Source organism: Melanotaenia boesemani, chromosome 19 (assembly GCF_017639745.1).
Source record: "Melanotaenia boesemani isolate fMelBoe1 chromosome 19, fMelBoe1.pri, whole genome shotgun sequence".
Taxonomy (NCBI): domain Eukaryota; kingdom Metazoa; phylum Chordata; class Actinopteri; order Atheriniformes; family Melanotaeniidae; genus Melanotaenia; species Melanotaenia boesemani.
The window spans coordinates 2,424,323-2,449,513 of NC_055700.1; the positions used below are offsets into that span (position 1 = coordinate 2,424,323).

The window sequence follows — 25,191 nt, forward strand, 5'->3', positions numbered from 1 at the left end:
CCCTTGAACCTTGCAACCTATCACCACATTTCAGGCTTCAAACATAAAGATATAAACTTTAAATTTTTAGTCAAGAATCAACAACAAGTGGGACACAATCGTGAAGTGGAACGAAATTTATTGGATAATTTAAACTTTTATAACAAATAAAAAACTGAAAAGTGGGGCGTGCAATATTATTCGGCCCCTTTACTTTCAGTGCAGCAAACTCACTCCAGAAGTTCAGTGAGGATCTCTGAATGATCCAATGTTGTCCTAAATGACTGATGATGATAAATAGAATCCACCTGTGTGTAATCAAGTCTCCGTATAAATGCACCTGCTCTGTGATAGTCTCAGGGTTCTGTTTAAATCGCAGAGAGCATCATGAAGACCAAGGAACACACCAGGCAGGTCCGAGATACTGTTGTGGGGAAGTTTAAAGCCGGATTTGGATACAAAAAGATTTCCCAAGCTTTAAACATCTCAAGGAGCACTGTGCAAGCAATCATATTGAAATGGAAGGAGTATCAGACCACTGCAAATCTACCAAGACCCGGCCGTCCCTCCAAACTTTCGTCTCAAACAAGGAGAAAACTGATCAGAGATGCAGCCAAGAGGCCCATGATCACTCTGGAGGAACTGCAGAGATCTACAGCTGAGGTGGGAGAGTCTGTCCATAGGACAACAATCAGTCATACACTGCACAAATCTGGCCTTTATGGAAGAGTGGCAAGAAGAAAGCCATTTCTCAAAGATATCCATAAAAAGTCTTGTTTAAAGTTTGCCACAAGCCACCTGGGAGACGCACCAAACATGTGGAAGAAGGTGCTCTGGTCAGATGAAACCAAAATCGAACTTTTTGGCCACAATGCAAAACGATATGTTTGGCGTAAAAGCAACACAGCTCATCACCCTGAACATACCATCCCCACTGTCAAACATGGTGGTGGCAGCATCATGGTTTGGGCCTGCTTTTCTTCAGCAGGGACAGGGAGGTTGGTTAAAATTGACGGGAAGATGGATGGAGCCAAATACAGGACCATTCTGGAAGAAAACCTGTTGGAGTCTGCACAAGACCTGAGACTGGGACGGAGATTTATCTTCCAACAGGACAATGATCCAAAACATAAAGCCAAATCTACAATGGAATGGTTCACAAAGAAACGTATCCAGGTGTTAGAATGGCCAAGTCAAAGTCCAGACCTGAATCCAATCGAGAATCTGTGGATAGAGCTGAAGACTGCTGTTCACAAACGCTCTCCATCCAACCTCACTGAGCTCGAGCTGTTTTGCAAGGAAGAATGGGCAAGAATTTCAGTCTCTCGATGTGCAAAACTGATAGAAACATACCCCAAGCGACTTGCAGCTGTAATTGGAGCAAAAGGTGGCGCTACAAAGTATTAATGCAAGGGGGCCGAATAATATTGCACGCCCCACTTTTCAGTTTTTTATTTGTTATAAAAGTTTAAATTATCCAATAAATTTCGTTCCACTTCACGATTGTGTCCCACTTGTTGTTGATTCTTGACTAAAAACTTAAAGTTTATATCTTTATGTTTGACACCTGAAATGTGGCGAAAGGTTGCAAGGTTCAAGGGGGCCAAATACTTTCGCAAGGCACTGTACGTTACCGGTTGGCATCTGGGTTGGCTGTTGGCCTTCCGGGGATTTTCCTCTGGTGCGTAACCTTATGGCTTGGTTCTCTGAGGGCTTCTAGTTTTGATACTGAGATTACGCTTGACTTAAATTATTTCCAACATATTAAGTTCATACACACATATTTGACCCTACAGTGCCAAGGTGTATTTAACATTGTAAGATATGGGAAATGATTTTGTGAAGGAATAATGTGGTATGGAATGTGTGGTGCTTTTAGGGCTCAGTTATACTCATGAAGCGTCTGCATCAGGTCGGTTACGCCGTCACCGCCATAGGCTGTGTGTAGGTCCACAGAGGCTTGACGCGTCCCTCTCCCAACCAGACGTGCAGTCCAGCTAATTCATTATGATTGGTCAGTTTGTGATTATGTCTTTCTGGATTTTCTGTACAACGACGTTTCCTCCTTCTCACTTTTTTGTGCTGTAAAATGTTCAACAGATGGATCATTTCTTCCTCTGCTTCCACGATCTCTCGAAGATGCTGCACCATGTCGGCCGCCATTCTTGTGCTAATAAAGGAAATACTTGCCGGAACTGAAGTGAACAATTGAAGAAACTCCGCTCTGTGGATTTACCAGCCGATACCAGCGCTGCTGCTACCTGCAGAACCAGAAAAGAAAAGGCAACATAACACTGTTATCATACACTCGAGTACATACGTGCATTTCATCTGCAGCCTGCGACCTGACAAAGACACCACACGAGTATAACTCCACCATTATGGCTGCAAATAAAATTAAAGTAGAAATATACTGGTGGTGAGATGTGGATATAACCACATGTGGCTGGCTATCACGCATAGAAATAAAAATATTAAATGAAAATTGTGTTCGTTGACTTGCTTAAACAAAACTAATTTCTTCAAATCAAATATTAAATTATAAAAAAACACCAAGCACGTGTTATAAATTACACAAACAAATTTTGTAAAATGGTTTAAAATATATTTGCTTTTTTTTGTCATTATTGAAAATCAAATGAATGTATCATAATCTCTGGCATGTGTTTTCTTTAGCCTCACTATATTTATTTTTATTCTTACTGAACTAACTTTGAAATTATCAATGTTGCCATACGTCTTTCTTTGATTGGCAGTAACGGGCTTCTGTACTTCTAACAATGATCCGTAGTTTTTTGAAAAGCTTTACATTCCAGTGGACCGTAAACGTCACAGTGGGGCGGTGCTGCCTTCAAAGCCCCCTCCCCCCCAAACCACGAGGCTGGAGTGTTGACAGGCCAATACCCGCCCATAGGACCCAGCATTCATTCCTCCTGCTCCGGCTCACAGCCAGACAAAGCCTCGCCTCTCTGCCAACCGGTAAAACCGCCGCCTGAAAGCTGCTCGTTAACCGCCTTTCAAAGCCTTTCACGCGCAGCTCAAAGCGTGCCTGACAAAGGATTAGCAACCGTGCCGGAATTTCGCCCTTCAGCCCGTTTTCATCGGGGCCAGGCGCACAGACCCCGCCTTCCTTTAATTTGTCAACAAAGGGGTTTGACAAGCTCGGAGAAGCCCTGCCCTCATGTTCCCTTAAAAGGATGAATTGGCCAAACACGGCCAGCAATCAAGCCGTGGCTCGCGCTTTCCGTTCCCCATCCCGTTCGTATGGTGCGTTGACTTCCTCCGTCGCCGTTAAAGCGGAGCTATCATGGCGGAGCCCGTACAGCAGCCCCCGGCCAAGCGGTTCTGCTGTAGACCGGGCTTCGGCGCGACATGTAGACAAGCCCAGCGGGCCGCGGGGGTGCCGTACGGCGGCTCGGCTCTCACCCAGGGCGGATCGAGTCGAACCCACAGCCCGGAGTCGCTCCTGGACATCGCGGCGAGGAAAGTCGCGGAGAAGTGGCCGTTTCAGCGGGTAGAGGAGCGTTTCGAGCGGATCCCGGAGCCCGTCCAGAGACGGATCGTGTATTGGTCTTTCCCGAGGAGCGAACGGGAAATATGCATGTACTCGTCGTTCAACACCGGCGGGGAGGAGATCGGAAGTAGCGGGGAGAGCAGCGATGAGACGCGGCTGCCGTTCCGACGGGGCATCGCTCTGCTGGAGAGCGGCTGCGTGGACAACGTCCTGCAAGTCGGTGAGTAAAGTGATGGCACCGGGTTTTAACGTAAACACCCCGCTGTAGGAAACCAGAACATGAGAAATATTAACGACGGTGTGTGTGAAAGCCTCGTTTTACAACAAAGGGCGTCAGAGTGGTTGCGGAGCCACAAAGGGGCTTTAAATCTGCTGGGTGCCTGAATGGGAATGTGTGACTGGGGCATTTAAATCCCGTTTAGTTCAGGGCCAGTTTGAATAAGAAAAAGACATGACTGAAAATGCTCTAATTGCGTGGAAATTCAAGCTGTGGCTTAGACAATGGAGGAATCGCCACATTTTCCACCTCTCAGCAGCCAGAAGTCATTGTGAAACTTTGTCAGAATGAAAATAAATCAGCCTGTTTTACCGTCTGCTGCTGGGGTGTGACACAAAAACACCCTTTAGTGACATCAAAACTCAGGTTTTCTTTTTAATCTGACATCATGACGCCGTTAAGGAGCTACTTAAACACAGTTTAGCCTGTAAAATCAGTTTCAGATGATTGCACAAAACTATTGAGTAATAAGGGAAGTGCACAGGGTTGGGTCTCAACTGACACACATTACAACTGAATGAGTTGTTCTGTGTGGAGCAGTTGATATGCTGTTTAAAGATAATTAAAAATGCAGTGTGGCTTTGTCAGCATGCACGAACAGACTGCACTGCAGCAAGAAGCTGATAAACGGCTGAACTGGACATGAGTCAACTATGCACTATTGTCATGCACTCACATTCAGGAAGTTTAAAGAGCCCAATTCTCCTTCCTAAAAAGTAAAAACTGCAGACGTGTTTAATTATATCTCATGCTGACTTGTGCTTTCTAATTCACAGATAAGTTGTGAAACATTAACAGAAACTTGTGTGCTTGTGTTCGACAACTTTTCTTTAAATTAAAACTTTAAACTCCAAATATATATATACTTTTTCTTTTGGTATTTTTGGTCTATTTAAGAAAATATGTTTCCACTTTTTCCTCATTTCCAGTTATTCCTGCTACTATTTACCTGCTATCCTCACTAAACCAACTCCAGCTCAGCTGCTTTGTGGCGCCACCGTGCATCAGAAACGTCTTCTTGGCTTTATTCCAGCCATAGAGGAGCATTATTTTTCTTCTTTTCACACACACATAGAACTTTCTGCTCACTGGTTGATCTTTGGCTGCTCCTGATTGGACGTTACCGTCAATCTAAGCTCTCTGATTGGTGGAAAGTCTGACAGGAAGTGGCTTCATCATCATGTCCAGGTCTAAATAGAGGTCTCTTAGCAACATAGTAGTGATGGTGATGTTTTTATGATGAAATGTGATAAATAATGCTGTTATCATGGATCATTGTGGGTTTACCAGATAGAGTCTCTGAATAAAACTACATTTAGTGGCTGGATTGTAAACTTCCTGGACGGGATAGAAATGTCTTGAAAACTTCCATAGATCACCTAAAGGGTAGCTATCCATCAAATTTACCCCACAGAGCTAAACACTACCTTGAGTAATTTTAAGAGTTAATGCCGTAATTTGGTGTTTTCTGTTATTTCCCCTTTTTCAACGTGACCCTCAGAGATTTTAATTACCCAGCATGCATGTCAGATGGCCAGCTTTCCTGTTGTCAGTTTTGCGCTTTGTTCCTATTTTCATGTTTATTTGTGTCTTTTAAGCTTCCTGTTGCCTCTGAAAAGGAGGCAGACAAAAGCATCTTTCACTCCCTTGTTAAGTGGAGAGATTTGGATGGAGGAGGAGGTGTTTTGGGTCCAGTGCTTCCTTTAAACGGGCCTTGCTTCACACCAGTCTGCCGCCAGTTGGTTTGTGCCTTTGTGTGTATCTGAGATGGCGAAGATGCGATGCCAGGGAAGCAGAGTGGAGGAGGATGAAGATGGTCCTCGGTTTACAGCCGTTACCGTGATGCAGTCGGCCGGGAGGCTCTGACTCGGTTGCAGTCTGTCACCTGTGAGTCCCCAGACTCTCACAGGGCTGTAATCCCATTACTCTGCAAGCTTAATTTGTAATGCAATCTGAATGCTTGGATTTCTCCATCATCCCACATGCCGGTGGTTGCTGTGTGTGTGTATTTGTGCAAACACAACTCACTCTCTGCCAGAGTGGGAGGCCTATAGATTCCCAGATATTGGGGGAAATGAGTGTGAAGGGAAGAAACCAAATCTGGGTTCCTGATCTGGGTTCCTACAAAGATGTACTAACAGTAGTCCACACACACACAGACATGGGGAGGGTTTCTTGGCTGATTGCACTCTAGCCTGGAATTTTCTGGAAAAATAGAGCCGAGAAGTGATAAATAAAAGATGTAATCTCCCCACGTGTGGGCTGCACCGGAGGAGGGAGGTTTTCTCACAGCAGACCTTGAGGAAATGAACTGGCACGCGTGTGTGGACCCTCGGACTCCACAACACACCCTCACACACATCACACCACCGTGTTTTCCTCCATCCTGCTGCTGGTCAGTGTTGTTTATAAGCTGCGTGTTTGGAAAGTTAACCGGGCTTAATGTTTACTATTGGATTTTGATTTTGTGGTAAAGGTGTAAGTAATTTGTTGTGTACAGCCTCCCGTGTGTTAAAAATTGGCTTTATTTTGGTCTTACACGACACAAATCTGAGTACAGGAAGCAGAAAAACAAAACTGAAGAAAAACTTTGGGTTAAAGAAATTTTGATACACATTGAACAAAGTTTATGATGTTTTATAGACTAAATGAAGAAAAAAAAAATAGTTAAACTCAACCAAAACCTCAGATATTAACCCTTAAAACTGCTAAATTTCCTGAGCAGCATCTCTGTCATCATCGGTGTCTCAGGAGCAGTAGTGTGAAGCTGTGTGGGGTAAACTGTGATGGATAGTTACCCTTTAGGTGATCTACGGACGTTTTCCAGGTATTTCTATCCCATCCAGGAGGTTTAAATATAGTTTTATTCAGAGACTCTATCTGGTAAATCCACAATGATCAATGATAACAGCATTATTTATCATATTTCACCATAAAAACATCACCATCACTACTATGTTGCTAAGAGACCTCTATTTAGACCTGGACATGATGATGAAGCCACTTCCTGTCAGACTTTCCACCAATCAGAGAGCTTAGATTGACGGTAACGTCCAATCAGGAGCAGCCAAAGATCAACCAGTGAGCAGAAAGTTCTATGTGTGTGTGAAAAGAAGAAAAATAATGCTCCTCTATGGCTGGAATAAAGCCAAGAATCATATCAATAACCTGACAACTGAGGCTGTCCTGGAAACATCATGTCTGCATGCAGGCTGGGATTAAAAGCTTCAACTGCTACTGGCTGTTTATATATTTAAAAATGAAAAAAAAGACTTTGAGAGTTAATGGTGGAAGAAAATTTTCATACTGAGAAATAAGTTGAAACTCTGAGCATCTTTATTTAAATTGGTGCTTAAAACAGTTGTAAAAGACTTTCTTTGAAGATGCATATATCTTAATTACAGAAAATAAAACCAAAGCAGACATCTTCCTTATTTATATCTTTTTATTCTGTCTATCAGAGGTCACCAACTTGGTCCTCAAGTCCCACTTCCCTGCAGGCGTTAGATGTTTTGATGGATCTCTTACAAGCTCTTCACAAGTCTGCTAATGAGCCATTGATTTGAGTTAGGTGTGTTGAAGCAGGGAAACATTGAAAGTGTGCAGGATAGTGGGCCTTGTGGACCGGAGTTGGGGATCCCTGCTGTGTATACACACAGTCGGGAGGACGATCTTCTCTGGTGTGAAGTCGGCTCTGCAGCAGGTTTCATGCTGAGAAGCAGCTGACAACATGAAAGGCTTCAGTCTAATTCAGTTTGTACCCAAGGCCACGAAGCAGAAACACATCCTGTGTTAAGAAACAACTTCTGCTCTCATTTCAGTGGAGCAGAAAGAAACAGAACTACAGGCTGTAGTTTAGTTGCGATACATTGCGACGCTGATTCATTTTAGGTGTATTTTCTGTATAAATGGCTGAAAACTGGCTGCAGATTCACACCAGTCACAGGGTCTGACGGCCCAAGATTATTTCATCATAAACAAGCTGCAGTTGAGACATATAACCGTTTTATAAAACAGTCCTCAGCTTTTCCTTCTGATTAAAACTGAGCTTGCTGACTTACAGGCTCCGCCCCCTCCCTCTCTGCTCTGCTTCAGCTCCACCTCCAAAGCCCCTCCCTCACAACTCCTCTCTTATTGGTTGTTTTCTCTCAGACTCTAAATGATGTAAAGTTTCAACCTTGATACCGATACTGAGGATGATGCTTGATAGTAGAGGAAAATAAATAAATCTAAATCGAAACGCCACAAAAATAACCCAAATACAATAAAAATATATTAATGAATGTAAGAAAAGACATTAATGTTGGGTGTTGTGTCCCACCCTGTTGGTACAACCTTGGTGCAGACACTGAAATGGATCACTATGAAAGTGCTGGAGAAAACACACCGTGTGTGTGTGTGTGTGAACGTGGTTCATCAGCGTATAGACTGTAGGTTTGACCTGAATTACAGCTCTGAGCTGGAGTATAGGCTGCGGTGATGACACACTCACCAAACATGGTGATTTCAGGAGGGAAAAAAGGACGCAGCATTGCGTTTACAGAGGCCGGTAATGTGTTTGTTACCCGTCTTACTCGGTTATTAGGTCACGTTTAAGCTGCTTGCATCTTACAGCAGGTCAAGGTTATGCCCGGGCGCTCGCGTCTTCCACTGATCCCCACTGATTCGCTTCCATCTGCTTCGGCTGCTCTGGGTCAGAGGTCTTCCAAACGTCGATGCCGTCGCTTTCCTGCTTTTGCTGACGAGGAAAACAGGAATTTATCCCTCCTGTTTCTCAAATAGTGGTACCCATCCCCCTCTGGGTACCTGGAGACAATCCAGGGGCTGAGAAAATAAAAAAGAGGAGAAATTGTTCTATTTGTTCTCTCTTTCTGACTTAGATGTGACTTCAGTTTGTATGATGAGGTGAGTCAGTTCAGGTGGTCAGGATGACTACACACATGTGGAAATGGAAATGTACACGTATGTAGATTTAAAATAACTTCTAGATCTGGAAAAGACGCCTGGATTAAATGTTTGGTCATTAATGTAGATCCAGTGTGATTTGGACATTATAATAAATGTGTAAAATAGTTAAAATACGTAAATGTAAAATAAGTAAAAGTATTTACATGGATCAAAGGGTGCACTAGGCTAAATAATTATTCTACCGAGGTACAGTAATGAAAAGTTAGTGGACCTCAGATCTAGATGATGGAACTGGAGGATTTCTTATGTTACTGGTCAATGTGCAGATTTGTGTGAAAACAACGGTACAAACGTAGTTTCCAAGAAAATCAGTTAATAATCTCGTGGATTTTAAAAAAGTTTTATTTAGTTAGTTTTTATTAGATCATTTTCTTTGGATGTGCACATGAGAAAAAACAAGATAAACACTCAGTCTTAGTACAACTGCTCATAAATGCTCACTTGTCTGCTTCAAATGGAAAATCTGAACTTTTAGAGGCTCATCTGCTCCAGAAACGCTGGAGCGGAGTTTGTGCACCAAAGTGCAGAATTTAAGAGCGAGTCCTGAAGTCTGTCACCGACCTGTTGCCTCGGAAACAGAAGGGCTGACGGGTCCAGCGCCATGAAACTGAGCATCGTTTTCATCAGATTTCACAGCGAGAGGCTCTCTGCCTCCACTCGGGGAGATCTCTGCTCCACTTCTGTAACTGCTGGACTGAAGCCCGGCCAGAGTCCGGCCAAACGGAGCCGGTTCTGGCTCGGCGAGCAGCTGATGGGGGTCAACTACGTCAGTGTTGCTCCTCATGTTCTGAGTCCTTAAGAAGTCCAAATAAACATGGAGGGTAGACCTGCAGGTTTAGATCAACTCTTTAGAGGATGTAAGCAGATTTAATCTGATAAATATCCTCATGATGACGCACAGGTCAGCGAAGCAGCATTTTCCTAAAGATCCACATTTTCACAGTTAGATCTGTGGTTCCCAACCTGCAGGCTGTGGCCCTCCCAAGGGTCCTCATGTATATATTTATTTATTTATTTCAGATCCACATGTTAGACTAGTAAGTTAAAATAAATAGCCTATTTATTCTGAGCTAAAATGGTTATTTTTAAGAAGAAATTAAGCCCATTGGGAAAAATCTGCCAGAAAAATGTCAAATTTCTCTGCTGATCTGAACCTTAGATGATTTAAACTCTTTATAATTATTTCAAAGGAATTGGATGAAATGTTTAATGTGAAAACACTGGCTATCCAGTAACTGCTTACTTTAACCACAGCAGTGTCGACTGCTACGGTAACTCCTCGTTTTTCCATCATTCAGCACGTTCCTAACGAAAGGAGGAATTTTTCAGGGATTACTTTATAAAGAGAAACTCTGGGATTATCAGGAAAAGAGATGCTGTAACAGGCAGCAGGAGGGGGGTCGGTCTACAGGGCCGGAGGTGCTTTAGGTTAAGATGGAAAAGATGGAACTTTAAATTTGGGTTTATCTTACAGGACACCTGGTTTCTAAGACTTCCTGCGTTGGTTTAGGCTTGCTGATGGGCTGGAAACGCAGCGTAAACACACCTGGAACATGTTGAATCTATACATCAATAAAATAAATGGCTTCATTTTCATTCAGACGTTCAGTGTTGGAATTTCTGGTTATTTTGAGTTAAAGCTCTACATCAGGGGTGTCAAACAAATGGCCCGGGGGCCAAAAACAGGCCTCCAGAGGGTCCATTCTGGCCCGCAGGCAGGAGGATAAGTGTTTCTACCTTTTCTGTCGGTGGCTGATGGTGCTCTGGTTCCCGGGTGTGCGGCTCTGCCTCTGTGTTGCCTCCGGGCTGTTGGGGCTGGGTCCTTCCTCTACCACCCTTTGGATGGGACCGGGATCATCTTCGATTGTGTCTCTGGACCCTAGTCTGCCTCTAGTCTCCGTAGAGGCGTGGTCACATCTGCAGGATCACACTCCTCATTCCTCATCCTCTGCATGCTGACACACTCACTGAGGTGTCCATTGGGTTCAAACACTAAGAGATGCTTTTGTTTTTTCTCTTGAGTATCTGGTACTTCGGTGGTTGTTGTGACACGGTTGTGATATGTTTCTTGATTTGGTATTATTTAGGAACTCTTGATCACTGGCAGCTCTGTTTTCTGTAAAAGCTGTAGGAGTTTCTCTGCTGTGTTTCTGGTAAAGTGTAGCAGTGAGTTGTCTGGTGTCGGGCTGGATTGAAGGCTCGTTGCTTCTGTCTGTTGTGTTTTTCTTTCTTATTTCTGCTTTTCTTTTTGCTTCTTTTTGCTGTCTTCCTCCTCCTTCTGTCCCTTCCGGTCAGGTCCAGCAGGATTACATAAATTCCTTCAAGTAAATGATTCCTAAAAGTAAATAATTAACAGTAAATAAGTAAATGAATCAGATTATCAAGAGGAGCTTTTTATCCGTAAGCCTCCCCTTGGCAAAGCAATTTTCTTCGGCACGACACAGCGACCCGGCCATCGTTCTGTTTGCTTTAATGCTGGACAGGACAAGTTAGGAAAAAAAACATTTAATAATGATGTTTTAAATTTATACCTATTTTTAAAATATGATAATATTTTTGTATATATGTATAAATTAAATAAAAATCTAATAAACCATTTTAAGTAAGTCACATAAATGTGTAACCCAGGCAAATATGAATATATATATATATAATTATTTATATATGAAGATGATAAATATGAACTTTTATTTTTATTGGATAAGAGAAAGAAATGTAAGAAACCTCTTCTGATAAACACTACAACTGTAAATGTACCATTATAAATATATTTACAGTCAGTTTGGCTTTCAGTGGCGTTCACGGTTCCTGATGGTAAATTTTCTAAAAGGGTCAAACATTGTGATAATGTACTAAAACGAGGGGAAATGAGTCGTTTTCAGTATTTCTCGGTTCCTTCTTTTCCCGGCTTGTGGCCCCTGACCTGAACTAAATGTGACCCCCCCTCTAACCCGAGCAGTCCTGCAGACCTGGAAGTTTCCGCCGTGTGAAGTCTGCTTGCTGCGTCTCATCTGCAGGTTGATGAAGAATCGATGACGGCGTGCACGCAGAGGGACGACCTCGCAGCTCGCCCTTTTAGCATTAATGTTGCATGCATTTGGCCTCCGTGTGCTTCTGCTCTGCAAGATCAATTTTTATTGGAGGAGCATCTTGCTGCCGGCCCAGCTATTGGCAAAATCTGCCATTTTGAAAGCTGTCCTTACACCACGGCGAGCTTACCGGCATGAACTGACAAGCTGGAGCTGCTGGTTGGAGGGACGTCGGGATATTTTCCAGCTCGTTTCTCTGTGGTTCTTCTTCATGAGCAAAACTTTTTAGCTCTTTAAAGGCTGAATCTTCATTAAATAAGTAAAGAACAGATGGGATTGTAGTTTTAAAATGGACTATTTCAAAGGTGGATTAAAGATTCAAGATCAGGAATTAAAAAACATTATAAACCAGTTTAGTATTTATTGATAATAAGAGACCAGGACCTTTCTTGTTCCAGTCGTCACTGCTGCTCCTGGACGCTTTACCTCCGTCGTCCAGCCACGTCTGTGTGATCCGCATCCCTCCATCATTACCCGGTGGATGGAGGAGGGCCCTCCATTGGCTCCATCAGTCCTGGTGTGTTCTCGTTCTCATAGCCTGACGCGTCCACGTGAAGCTGCTGCCTTGTTCGCCGTCCATCTGCTCACCATCGCTGTGAGCTTTAAAAGTCAGAATCCAGGGGGACATATCACCATGTTCACACGAAGGAAAACATGAAACGTATGAACGTGGTCTGACCTGAGGATGAGGATTTTTCCATTTGGTCTTCATCATTTAATGTAGTTTTTTTGCACTTCTGAGCTGGTTTCTGACATGTGCAGTAAAAAAGTCTAAAAGTGGAGATCCACTAAATGTTGGTTTACCCCCCCCCCCCCCCGAGCTGATCAGCTGATTGTTGTACAGCTCGACCTCTGAGTCTGCACCATGTCTGATCTGGTCCGTCTCCAGGGAGTTTCATTCAGCCTCGCCCTGCAAGCCAAAGCATGTCGCCCTCCTCGCCTGTCGGGAACTGGGGGCCCGCAGGCCGGTCCCTATAGAGGAGGGGCCCCGTAGAGCTCCATGGCTCTGCAAACACAGCAGTTCAGTTGATAACAGGTGGAACGCCTTGAGGTTTCTTCTGTTCTGGGTCTTTTTCTTTAGTCATGAACAGGAAGCTGAAGGGTCTGTGGTGAATGATACCCACCCCCCTTCAGACTGATGTCACTGCTGCCTAAATGACTCATAAAAGTTTTAATTACTCGTCTGGATTTGATGTTTTCAGACATTTTTATGTATAAACTCAAACGTCCACAGTGGAGGTTTGCTCTGCTGGTTTCCACTTCCAGACTGAGGTGTTTTCCAGGTCTGGACCAGGACTTTCTGGCACTGTCCCTCCTCTTCATAGCATCCCAGAGATAATGTGAGTGTATTCAGGACATCTAGGTGGAAAGTGGGGGATTGAAACGTTGGGCTCGGTGTGTTTGCTTCCTGCTTGTGAACCTGCTCTGCCAGGTAACGCCTCGCCATCTCGCCACATGTGCCTGTTCTTGTTGCACCATGAGATGAAGATCATCTCCCTGTTTGCTCAGCCAAAAATGCTCCGAGTGTTTGCGTCTCATATAAACCCTCGGGCGGCTGCAATGGGAGCTGCAACTGTGGTTTCAGTTTATTAGTCTGCCTCTTTGCATCCTCCACCTTCAAGCTTTTATCTGAATGTGTAATAAAAAGCAAATCTTGTTCTCCTGGTTCCAGCAGCAGCTGCAGGCCTCTACCCATCCTGCAGCATGACTCAGACATGCACGAGCCTCAGAGCTGCTTAAATGTAGACAAAACGAGGTTTAAAGGCTCACCCTGGAACTATTTGTGTCTGTTATCTCAAGCCCTGCAGGGAAACCGTTGTTGGCACAACAGAAAAGTTTCCTCTGAACATTGATTTCATGGACTTGTTGAGCAGGCTGCTGCTTCTCAAAGGAAAATAACCTAATTATAATCTGATATAAGCCTCTAGTTTCTGACATGAGTCCTATAATTCCCATGATGCAACTCATCAAATACTTATTAAAAATAAAAGGAAAAAATGACTAAATTAATTAAAAAAATTAGTAAAGGAAATAAAATTTAAAAATCAATCAGCCATGCACATCCCTGATTATAACGTATCAGGATCAAACTTTTACTTTTTGGAAAACATGGAGTGGAAATGAGCCTTTAAAGCTCAGGCGCTGAAATGGCTGCAGGACATCGATGCTTTAGCCTGCTTTTAGCTCTGAAGCAGCTCTTTCATTCAGGTTCAGAAACTCCGCCGTTAAGCATGTGCAGAGGTCAACTTCTGTTTCTCTGTGTACAAACCAGAGTTGTTCCACTTTGAACTGGTAACAGTGAAGCTGTAATGATGCTCTCTGAATTATCCCGGCTATCGATCGCTTCAGCAGCTCCACAGAAATCACCTCAGGGATGACACAAGCTCTCAGAAGCCCTGTGAACTCATCCGGTCGGCCTGGACTCATGCGAGGCCTGGCTGGCGTGTGCCTGCAGGTTGAGTCATTGTTTTCATCCGTTAAAGATGAGTAATCTCACTACATGTGGTGGAAATGGATGCAACAGCACTTTAATGCAGTTTAAAGGCGGGAGCCGCGGCCGGAGCGATGATACGATGTTAGGACCATCAGGAAGTTAGACGGCGGTGCGTTTACTGTCAGTTACATTTAACTGTTTTCATGTCTCAGACGTTTGGTCTGTCTGCAGAAATTTAGGATTTATTTAGTTTTTTTAATCCCTTGTTTGAGTTTTAATTTAAATTAAACCTTAAAATACTTTACTTACTATAATCTAATGGAAAGAAACCAAGTTTTTCTCATCTAGAGCCAGAATCAATCAAATGTGTTTTTTTTTTTTATTTAAATTGGTCTAAAATATGAACTTTAATAATCCAAACAGATGAAAACATGTATTAATAAAGATGTTCCCGTTAATTGCTTCACATTTAGTGCTTGAGGACATCTACTGTCCAACTCTGATAGATGTAGTTTTTCCTCAGCACCTGAGTGATGAAGGATGATGAAGGATGATGAAGGTCTGAGGTCAAACGGAGGCGCTCTGTCTCAGCTAAGACGGGAACAGTGATGAAATGTGACGAATCACACGGTGCTGAACAGGAAGTTAAAAAGTCCGGCTGGGAGCAGGTGTTTGTTCAGGTACAGCAGGAAGATGAAGGCTGATGAAGAGGAGGGTCAGACGGTTTATCTCAGAAACGTTTGTGTGTTTAGACCAAACAGAAACGAAGCTGAAGGTCGTGATGATGAGAGATCCCACCACCACCAGCACATCTGCCAGCTGTGACGCAGGAAGGAAATCATAACTTCCTCTGATGGAAGCTCGTTGTTACGTTGCTACGGCGACAGTTAAAGCCCAGCCAACATGTCTTCTAGTTGGCCGTTCAGCCCGTAAAAGCCATAAATACAGCATCATATAGGCCAGCCAGTATATAAGCAGCAGCGCTCTGGGGCCGGAGATCTACGGAGTTTTAAGGGTTAAAGGCGAGAACATCAGTTCCTGAACGGTGGCTTTCATCTCCGAACAACTTCAGATCAATCAAACATGAATTCTCAGAAACACCTAGTTTAGTTCAATGCTTCTTGTGCAGCTTTCCATCCAGAGCTGTCGCTTCTTTACAGCCTCAAACATGAAGAAGTCTGTTGGGGTGAGCATGGAGGGAGGAAGGTGCATGCCCCGCTTCCTCCGCTTGATTCTCAGAGGATCAGAAACAGAAATGAGAAGATAATGAAGCCACATTTACAGTAAACTGGACCAAGCCAGACCGCAGAGACCGCTTCCAGTTAATGTCCGTCACATCTCTCACATCACACTGCATATATAGATAAAAAAGCGTTGAGTCATGAGAAGAAACCTGAAATCTCCCTGATGCTGCTGTAGTAATGTAAATGATGAGTCATTTCACACTTTCAGACCGAGGTCATCAGGTTAAGGTGACTCATCAGTTAACGTCATTTACCGTGGCTAAATCTTTAACGTCCCATGGAAACGAAATGTTATCGTGCTGGTTGGAGTTTCGTATTTTATACGGCTCTGGTTGGGTTTACAGCAACGTGATGCGTTCACTGAAACTTGATTTTTCCTGTTTAACCTTATAAACTGCACCTGGTCTCCCCAACGTCTTTCTCTTCTTCTTCAGTTAAAAAAAGTTTTATTCGCTGTTTTAATATTTTCATTCATCTCTTAGCGTCGTTTATATTTTATAAGCGAGCAAAGTAAAGAATTGTGACTGTCTGGTACCAGGCATGGACCATCATCCAGATTAAAAACCAATAAAACATTCATCATGAGTATGTGTGCTGCTTATTGAGAATTTTATTCATACCTCAGCCAGAGTTGGATCAACGACGGCGAGGCTATTAACCGCCTCCCTGATCCCCTTCCATGTCTTTGTTCATGCCTTTGTGTCCAGTGTTTAGGCTGCCAAACAACCTCTTTATTCCTTCCACCTCACAAGTGAGACTCTCCAACTCGACCCCCGAAAAGTTTCTTGGGCCGTACTCCCTACATAGTGCCCTATTGAGGGGTCACGCCATTTTGTAGGGGTGTCCGGATGTCAAGAGAGAAAAACGTAGGGCACTCAAAATTACCCACAATGCATCTTGAAAAGTAGCGAGTATTGATGGTCACTAGACGGGTCAATATAGACCACAATGCATTGTGGGCACAAGGAGGCGAAAAAACATTTTTTTTATTGAATAAATATGCAACAAAGAATAAAATACAACATAAGGATTAAAATAAAAATATTTACACACACTTTGGATTGGATTTGGAATGACATCTTGACATGTTTTGGTTGTCATGGTGACGGCTGGTAGTCATGTGGTCTGCGGCAAGGAAAAAATATGCAGCTTCATGTCCAAATGTGCTATGTAGTGCAGCCCTGTGTAGTGAACGAGGGGTTAGAGAGCAGGGTGGACATTCGGACACAGACTTTATTTAGCAGAACGTCTCCTCTCCATGGTTTGACCTCACTGGGTGTGGCCTCTGGACCACGAATAATTAAGTACGATGGATTTCAGCAGATTATAAAGACCCAATCATTCGTACGCTGGATTGGTCAGATACGAACGTTTAAATCACACATGGATCCTATCGTAAGATCGTTCCTGCCATCAGATGAGCTCATTTCCACGTTGGCTTGATAAATGAGGGCCAATGTCTGCAGGGTGACGGATGGAACGGCTTCAGCTTCTACACACTGGTTTACCTATAGAAAAATACAGGTGGACCAAAAATAGCCAGAGATGTGTCGGAGTTTTAAGGGTTGGCATCAGATTAATTCATCAGTCTTGCTTCCCGTCTTTACGTTAAGCTACACCAGCATTTCTAGTCCCACAGACATGTGACTCATCAAAAATGTCCCACAAGTTGTTCCCCTGAATGATCCATAAATGTTCCGATCCTGGAAAACTGGGATTCGACCAACATGTCAGGAAAGGCTAAAAGGTTTTAGTTGATTTCAAGTCTTCATGGAGCTGCTGCTCATTAGCAGCTTCAGCTCAGCTCAGTCAGGATCCTGCTGAGACCTGCCGGGTCTCCGGGGAGGGGAAATGCATTTGTAGAGGAGAAACTTTGGCCGACTCGTTGATTGTCCTCCGAGGATAAACTAAGGACTTCTGCTGAGCACACTGGGAACAGACAGCACTCACACAGATGCTTTTAACTGGGGAAACATCCTCGCTTCTCCAACCTCAGTGTTTTTTTTTCTTTATTTACATCTAAACAGAAAAAGTTGACACCAAAAACGCCGGTGAGATTCAGCTTCGTGCAATCTTTCATGGAGGAGTTGTTTTATTTGCCTGAGCCAAGTCAGATAAATAATCTGCATCTTGTGTGTGTGCTGTGGAGAAAAACCCCTTCAGAACGTGGAAGTATCTTAAGATAAATACGATTAATGTAAAATATTATTCAAATATTTTTATTGTCTTTTTATGCTGCAAACATGTACAACGCGGTCAACAAGACATGGTCTCTAGATATATATGAGAAGTAAAGCAGCAACATAAACATTCATGTATAATAATGATGATGATAAGAATAATGAGAACAGAGAAAATAGAGAGTACAAATTCTAACCCATTCCAGCGATGGTGAGTCAGTGGTAATCTCAGTGTACCAAGCTGGGAAGTAGTTAAAAAATGGCTGCCAAACATTGTAAAACCTCCCCTGATTGTTTCAGTTTCTCAAGTTTTAAATGTGCCGTTACTTCCTCAGCCCAGCTCCTGTGTGTGGGAGGCCTAACTGGTTTCCAGTAAGGTGTCTGGCTCCTAGGGATGAAAAAGCAATGGCATCGTGCCCCAGATATCGCCGGGACCACACCAAACAATGCGGTCCAGGAGCGGGGTCCATCTGTTTGCCACAGATAGAAGAGAGTGTGTCAGAAGTTGAGGACCAGAACGGTACCAACTTTGGGCATGTCTAAAACATGGTGGGTGGCCGGAGCCTGGCAGGAGGGAGCAGCTCCACACCGGAACATATTCTGGTATGTCTACTTTCGGACCAGTGGAGCCTTGCATGTACTCTCTTAGTGCACGTTGCCAGGAGTCATCGGAAACTTTAAATCCCAGTTCCTGATGGAGAAGCGATCACTGGAATACTCTCATAATCTGCTCACTCCCCCTCTTTGGCCTGGATCTCCACCCAGCCAGTCATCTATCCAGTCATTTGGCGGGAATTACGGAAAGGAAACGCTGACGTGTTCGTTTGTGTGTTCTGTGTACCAGGAACACTGAGAAACGGATCAGAATTTAAACTGTAAATAAATGCGTTCATTTTTTGTAATTAATTGTAATAACGCATTAAAGTCCCACCCTATATATATATATATATATATATATGTGTGTGTGTGTGTGTATGTATAAATTCATGTGAGTGCTTTCATATTTGTTAGTCATTGATTCACGTTGTTCAGGTATCTGAAAGCTTCTTATCTGCTATTAAAAGGCTGGTATCTGTCGTATAGGAATAAAAAATGCCCCCAGTTTCAGGCCACACAGGCCTCATCTGCACCCAAGCTGAAGCACATGTTCCCGTCTGAGTAACGAGCACGTCTGTAATTTCTCATGCACATAAAGGTGGCCTCTTGTTTTTCTGACAGAGCTGAGGAATTTCTGTTCACGGGGCCGTGAAGGACTCCTTCAGCTGTGTAGTATTTCTCAAATTCTGCCTCTAAAGCAGGCGATGGACTGGATGAAGAAGCAGGTCTGAAGACAGTAAACTAGCATCGCTGGTCTGTGCCAGCACTGACTGGATGAAACACAACTTATGTTTTCTTCCCAAATTGTCCATTCAGTCTTGAGAAAAGGCTGCACTATTTCAGAAATAAGGATGTAGTTCAGGTTCATTAAAATGAGCAGATAGACATGTAAACTTACTGTGGGTTGGTGGAAATCATCCAAACGAGGCAGATATTCTGTCAGCAACTCAAGATCAGGATCAATACATGTTCCAGCTCACGCTGCGAGGAAGGAGCTGCAGGTGATCACCTAACAGGGACACAGATTGACCCACTTTAACACAAATCCTCACTGACCTGAAGTTCAACCTGCTGGAAGGTGCATCCTCCAACTCCTCACACCCCCCACATGCCTTTACCCCATTCACAGGAGTTCATGCTAATCCCTTCCCCGTCATTATACTGTGATATTTATCACCTCAAATATGTGCATCAATAAAACACGAAAAAATCTAACTTTCCATCAACAACTGTTAGTTTGGCTGAAAAAGTCAATAAATGTCCCTATTTACTTAAAGATGTATGTTAAATGTTTATTGTCTGCACCTTGGGTCTGAGTGAAAAGCAATTTCCATCCTCTGTATGTCTTGTACATACTGCAGAATTGACAAATAAAGTGACTTTGACTAATTTCTTTTAGCCAAAATGGTGGATTAATAGATTTTCTGATCAATTATGAATGAAATACTGTTGTTAGAAATAAAAAGATTAATAATTAATGATAAATTCTGTTATTTACATATTAAACCACTTCCTGTAACAGCTAACTCCTCCATTCACAGAAGTGAAGTTGTTTCCCAACATTATGTCAGCGAACGTGAAGATAGATGGTTAAAGAAATGATCCGCAATGTGTTGGATTCATAGACTCCCTCATCATCATCATCATCATCATCAGATACTTTCTACAACTAGCTAACTGGTCTGAAACCAGTGGTTACAGTCGGGTTGGGATCCATCCACCATGATTATTGATGAGTTGTTTACTCCTTTACTCCGGTCCCAGAGGCAGCGCTGCATCTCCACGGGACAGATTAGATTCACCGTTGTCAGCAGAACAATAACACACACACTTGTAAACACACACTGTGTAGCCGGGAAGCTCTTATCTCACGCCTGATGGCTGGCTTTGCAGGATGAGCCACTTCCAGATCAGCCGGCGGTTAAACCGACGAGCTCTTCATGTTGATGATGTCACCATTTTATATGACGTCATTTTGGAAAATGCTTGTTTGGTAAATCATCTGCTGATTTCATCCTGATTTCTGAATGTTGCTGTTAAAGTCCGGGTTCGGTTTCCTCAGTTAGCCAATCGTAGAGGAAACTAAACAGCTTCTAGACGTTAACTCCATAAAACGTTTTGGAGATTTTTGTAGAAATTTTAGCCCCTTTCACACTGGACAACAAACCCTAGTACTGGGTTTCCTTTGGCTTTAGCTCCAGTCTGCATGGATGGGAACACAACACCTGGGTGTGCACGCTGAAGGCGGATTTATGCTCGAGCGGCGTCTGTGTGCAGTTGGCTACGACGTAGCTGACGATGGTGAGTTTGCTCTCGCACTCGAGCGTAGGGAGAACGCGTAGTTTTGGTGTCATGTTGCAGTTTCTCCTCCTACCCTGAAGGTGGCAGCAGGGGTGGTATCGGCCAGTAAACTTACCAGATCAGAGTTCTTTTGAGGGTTCACTTCAGTTTAGTAATATTTCCTGTTTTTAAACAACAATGGCGTCCAGTATGGTTCAGTGTCTTTATTAGCTTGTGGAACAAAATGAAGAATGAATTCGATCAGCCTCTCATCAACTTGATCCACTGGTTAATGTTTTTAAAAACGGTGGTTACTACACAAATTCAGCGAGAAGATCCAGATATCCGGCAACATGTGATCCCAAACTGACCAATCACAAGGGAGCACCTCCGCTTAACTGTCTGCGTAGCAGAGGTGCACGTCGAGCCTCTGCGTAGCTACGCCGAGCCTACGCCGGCTACGCCGAGCCTACGCCGGCTACCCCAAGCCTACGCCGGCTACCCCAACGCCACACGATCGTAAATCCACCTGAATTTTCATCGGGGCGCCTCTTTTTTTTCTTTGCATCTTTAAGTGCATATTTACCAACATCTGATTGGATGTCTGGGTCCAAGTTAGGAATCATCCAAACTGGAACATGTAAACTTTACGGCGTCATGTCCTCCCTTCATAGTTGAAGGATTGCGTTTTGGGTACCGTTGTTATTCTATTTAATTTATTTTTCTCTTTCATTTAATTATTTTTATCCCATTTTAGTGTTTTTTTATTATAACTTTAGTGTATTTATATTTGGAGATTTTAAAGAAAAAACCATTTTGTGTACGTTAGTGGAGATGTTGTTTGCTTGTTGGTTGGAATGTTTTCTTTTTGTTGACCTGCCTGACAATAAACAACCTCTTGATTTCTGGACCTCCGACGATGTCCCAGACCAGTTTGACTTCCAGATGGACAAAATAAAAAAAATAAAATATAAAAATCAAACAATCTTTAGTTTGAAATTATTTCACAAACATTTTTGGGTATTTTTCCCCCAGAAAAGCAGTTGTGTGGTGTTTTGCAGATTCCCATGATCCAGCATCCAGGATCCAGGCCAGGAAAAGTGGTGCTACGTTAGCATCATGTCTGTTGGTCCAGAACAAAGAAGCAGTCATGTCCGAGGCTGGTGCTGCAGGAGACTAACTAAAACGTTGTGACTGCCATTAAAAGCAGAACTGAAGCCCTTCACCCATTTCTGAGATGCCAGAACTTGTTTTGTTTGAATATGTCAGCATGACATGAGGACGATGAGGGAATCAGACAGAAACCTGAAGGCCAGACGTGACTCGGAGGCTGGTGTCAGGCTGCGTTGGGGTGAAAGGGTTAAGTTTGGTTGGTGTGTGGAGCACAGAGCTGTATTATGCAAGCTGCCAGGAGCAGAGGAAGTGCTGAGCTCAGGGCTCTGGCTCGCCGCCAAGCCCACGCTGCTGCATGTGCACGCTCAGCTGAGGCCGTGCAGACTTTCCAGCAGCCGCTTCCTCCTCCAGTCACTGTGTTTCTGTTACGTCTGAGGTTCAGCTGTGGGTTAGGCATGACCGGGGCGGGGCGTTCGAGCTCAGGCAGAGAAAAGCCAGGATGTGGGGCGGTGTAAAGTCAGACCCGGTGTGGGACTGCTTGGCAGGAAGAACCCAAACAACAACCTCTCTATTTCTAGACCAGTTTCAGCCTCTTATCGACTCCTTCCGCCCTGTTTGACTGCGGCTCGTCAAACACATCTGCAGACTAACACCTACTCAGTTTACCACCATCTTCCACCCAGCAGGGCTGATATGTGTCAGCCATGTGCTGCGTGACACGTACATGAGAACGTCCCAGCAAAGTGGAAATCAAACCTCCGGGCTAATGTTCCAGCTCTGCTGGGTTTTACTTTTCAGACCTACCAAACATAAACACGTCAGACGTATCAGGGTTAATCTAACCTTCATGAAGGGGGGATTTACTGCAGCAAACGTCAGATTATTACCTCTTCATTTTTCTGTTTTTATTAAAATTCCCTGCAGGAACTTCACAGCAGCCGTCAGAAATACTGAGACCCAGCAGAGCCGAAGGCTGAGATGATCCCTCGCTTGTTTTCATCTACCAGCTGGTGGCATTTAGAGAGATGAAGCACAATTATTTTATTTAACCTATTAACATTATGGTTTCAGAAAGTACACCAAACAATTTTATTTATTTTTTAATTGGATAACTGGAATGAAATTAAATAAATTTTATTTAATATTGTCTTTATCTTTTACTTCTTTTATATTTATTTATTATAATAAACCTCATGAAACCTAAAAAAATCTAAACATTTTGCTCTTTGCTGAGACGTCTGTATTCCGAACTTCACTCATACTTTACTTTTTTATTTGATCTTTTATTCATTTTATATAAGAAATCACATTTAATTATTTGGGCATGTTGCTAAAAAAAATAGTAAATGAAGCAAAAGAAAATTAAAATGAAGTAAAATAAATAAAAAATAGATCTGAAAAATATTTAAAACTAGATTAAAATTTAAAATAATTTAAAAAAGCATCCGTGTCATGTTTGGGCCTCTCAGGCTATCCACAGGGTTACCTAACATGTGAAGAAACATCGTCTCATTTAAACCCTGCAGATGGGACAGAAGGTGGGATCTCTGACACTTTTCTGCTTCCCTTGGCTCAGACGAGCATCTAATAACGGCGCTTTCGTCTGCCACCGTCTGGCTTTGTGGCTTATCAGCCTCTCGTTTGGCCACCGTGCATGTTGTTCAGCTAGCATGCTGCTAGAAGTACACCATGCTCCTGTGATTCAGGACTAAATAAGCAACTGCTCGGCCTGTTTGTGTTTGTTGGAAAGAAGAAAGTGTTCATGTGAGGATGGATGAGAACAGACTGAATGTAGATGATAAACTCGGTTATTTATATGAGCAACTTTCTGACACCATCTGTTGTCACGGCCAACCCACCAACCTCATCAGATCATCTGTTTCTGAACTTCTTAGCTCATGAAGTACTTCTTGTATGTTAATTATTTGGCAAGTCATGTCCATCTGCTGTCTCTCTGAGTTTGACTCAGCATTTGAACCTCATGCCCACTCATGCCTTCTTTATTTTCAGATTCAAAGGAAAATGTCAGCCTTGTCTAAGGTTTATTATCAGAGATTTTCAGAAGTGTGTTTAAGCTCACACATCATGCCTGCAGATTTCTGCTGCGTTCAGGTTCTTGTGTTCGCGGTAGGATAGCAGGACTGAGCTGGGGGTGAGGTGATCCTGTCAGTGCTGACTCAGGAAGAGGGTGATCAGGTCAGGTAAGCCCTGGAGGTGTTGTGAAAGGGAAATGAAGGTTGATTCAAGGAACTGGAGCCCAATCAGGAAGGTGAAAAACGTAAACAATGTTGGTTCAGAGCAACAATCCTGACCCAACTCTGAACCTCTCCGAAGCTTTGCTGAAATTTGTGTCAAAGATCTGAGAGTAATGTCTTTAATGCCCTCAGTAGACATTGTTCTTAACCTTTGCTGTTTTTATTTGGGGATCATCGCAGCTGTTTTGTGGCTAGTGGCATGAACCTCTGCAGCTCAGTGTGTTTTCTCTCATGTCTTTCATACTTTGAAATTCTCCACAAGTGAGGCAAACATTCCTGATCGTGGATAATTCTCCCACCAGACCTCTTTTTGCTTGTTAGAATCTCTTAATCCCTTGCTGTGGACCAACTATTTTACAGAACTGAAAATTTCAATGTTTTTAAAGTGGACATTATTTTCTACTAAAGATAGAAAATTAAAGTCATGCGATCGCTAACAGGAGTAATTTCCCGTGTTTTTGTGCAGGTTTCCACCTCAGCGGAACTGTACGGGAACCGGCCACATCTTCAGAACCGGAGCTGGTCTGCAACGTGTCCGTCAGCTTCGACCGCTGCAAGATCACGTCGGTGACCTGCAGCTGCGGCAACAAGGACATCTTCTACTGCTCCCACGTGGTGGCGCTCTCCCTGTACCGGGTACGGAAGCCCGAGCAGGTCAAACTGCGCCTGCCCATCTCAGAGACTCTTTTCCAGATGAACAGAGACCAGCTGCAGAAGTTCGTGCAGTACCTGATCACCGTGCATCACACTGAGGTGCTGCCCACGGCCCAGAAGCTGGCGGATGAAATCCTGCTGCAGAACTCGGAGATCAACCAGGTCCACGGTGAGTTCAGGACGAACGCAAACATGCAGCTCAGGTATAAACAAACATACTGCTAAAAGCAGGTTTCTGTGTTCGATGTCCTCCGTTTTTCACCAGCAGAAATCCAGCTGGAGCTTTTTGTTGTTCTAAGAAAATGCTGGATGACTAGGTAACCAGCCTAAGGATTAAAACCATGGAAGACAATTCAGTTATATTTTTTCATAAAAAACAAACAAAAAAAACAAACATATTTTGTTCTGCCTTTTCTCCTCTGACATCAACAACTGGATATTTTCTCTTCTTCAGACCATTCTCTGGAAACCCTGGGGATGGTTGTGTGTAAAAATCCCAGTAAATACTCAGACCAAAAACCACTAAAATCCCCTTTCTTCCTCATTGTGATGCTCACGTTGAACTTGGTCGTCTTCACATGTCGACATGACTTCATGCTGCCGTGTG

The 25,191-nt window shown here is 43.4% G+C and overlaps 1 protein-coding gene across 1 annotated transcript in view; it reads left to right on the top strand.

Annotated features, from left to right (window-relative positions):
- Positions 1-2,966: 2,966 nt before the first annotated feature.
- LOC121629662 (zinc finger SWIM domain-containing protein 6-like) overlaps positions 2,967-25,191 on the top strand; it is a 50,915-nt gene continuing 28,690 nt past the window's right edge. Inside the window, 2 exon segments of the mRNA XM_041969371.1 lie at positions 2,967-3,713; positions 24,397-24,753. Coding sequence (XP_041825305.1) covers positions 3,287-3,713; positions 24,397-24,753 — 784 coding nt within the window. The 5' untranslated portion in view covers positions 2,967-3,286.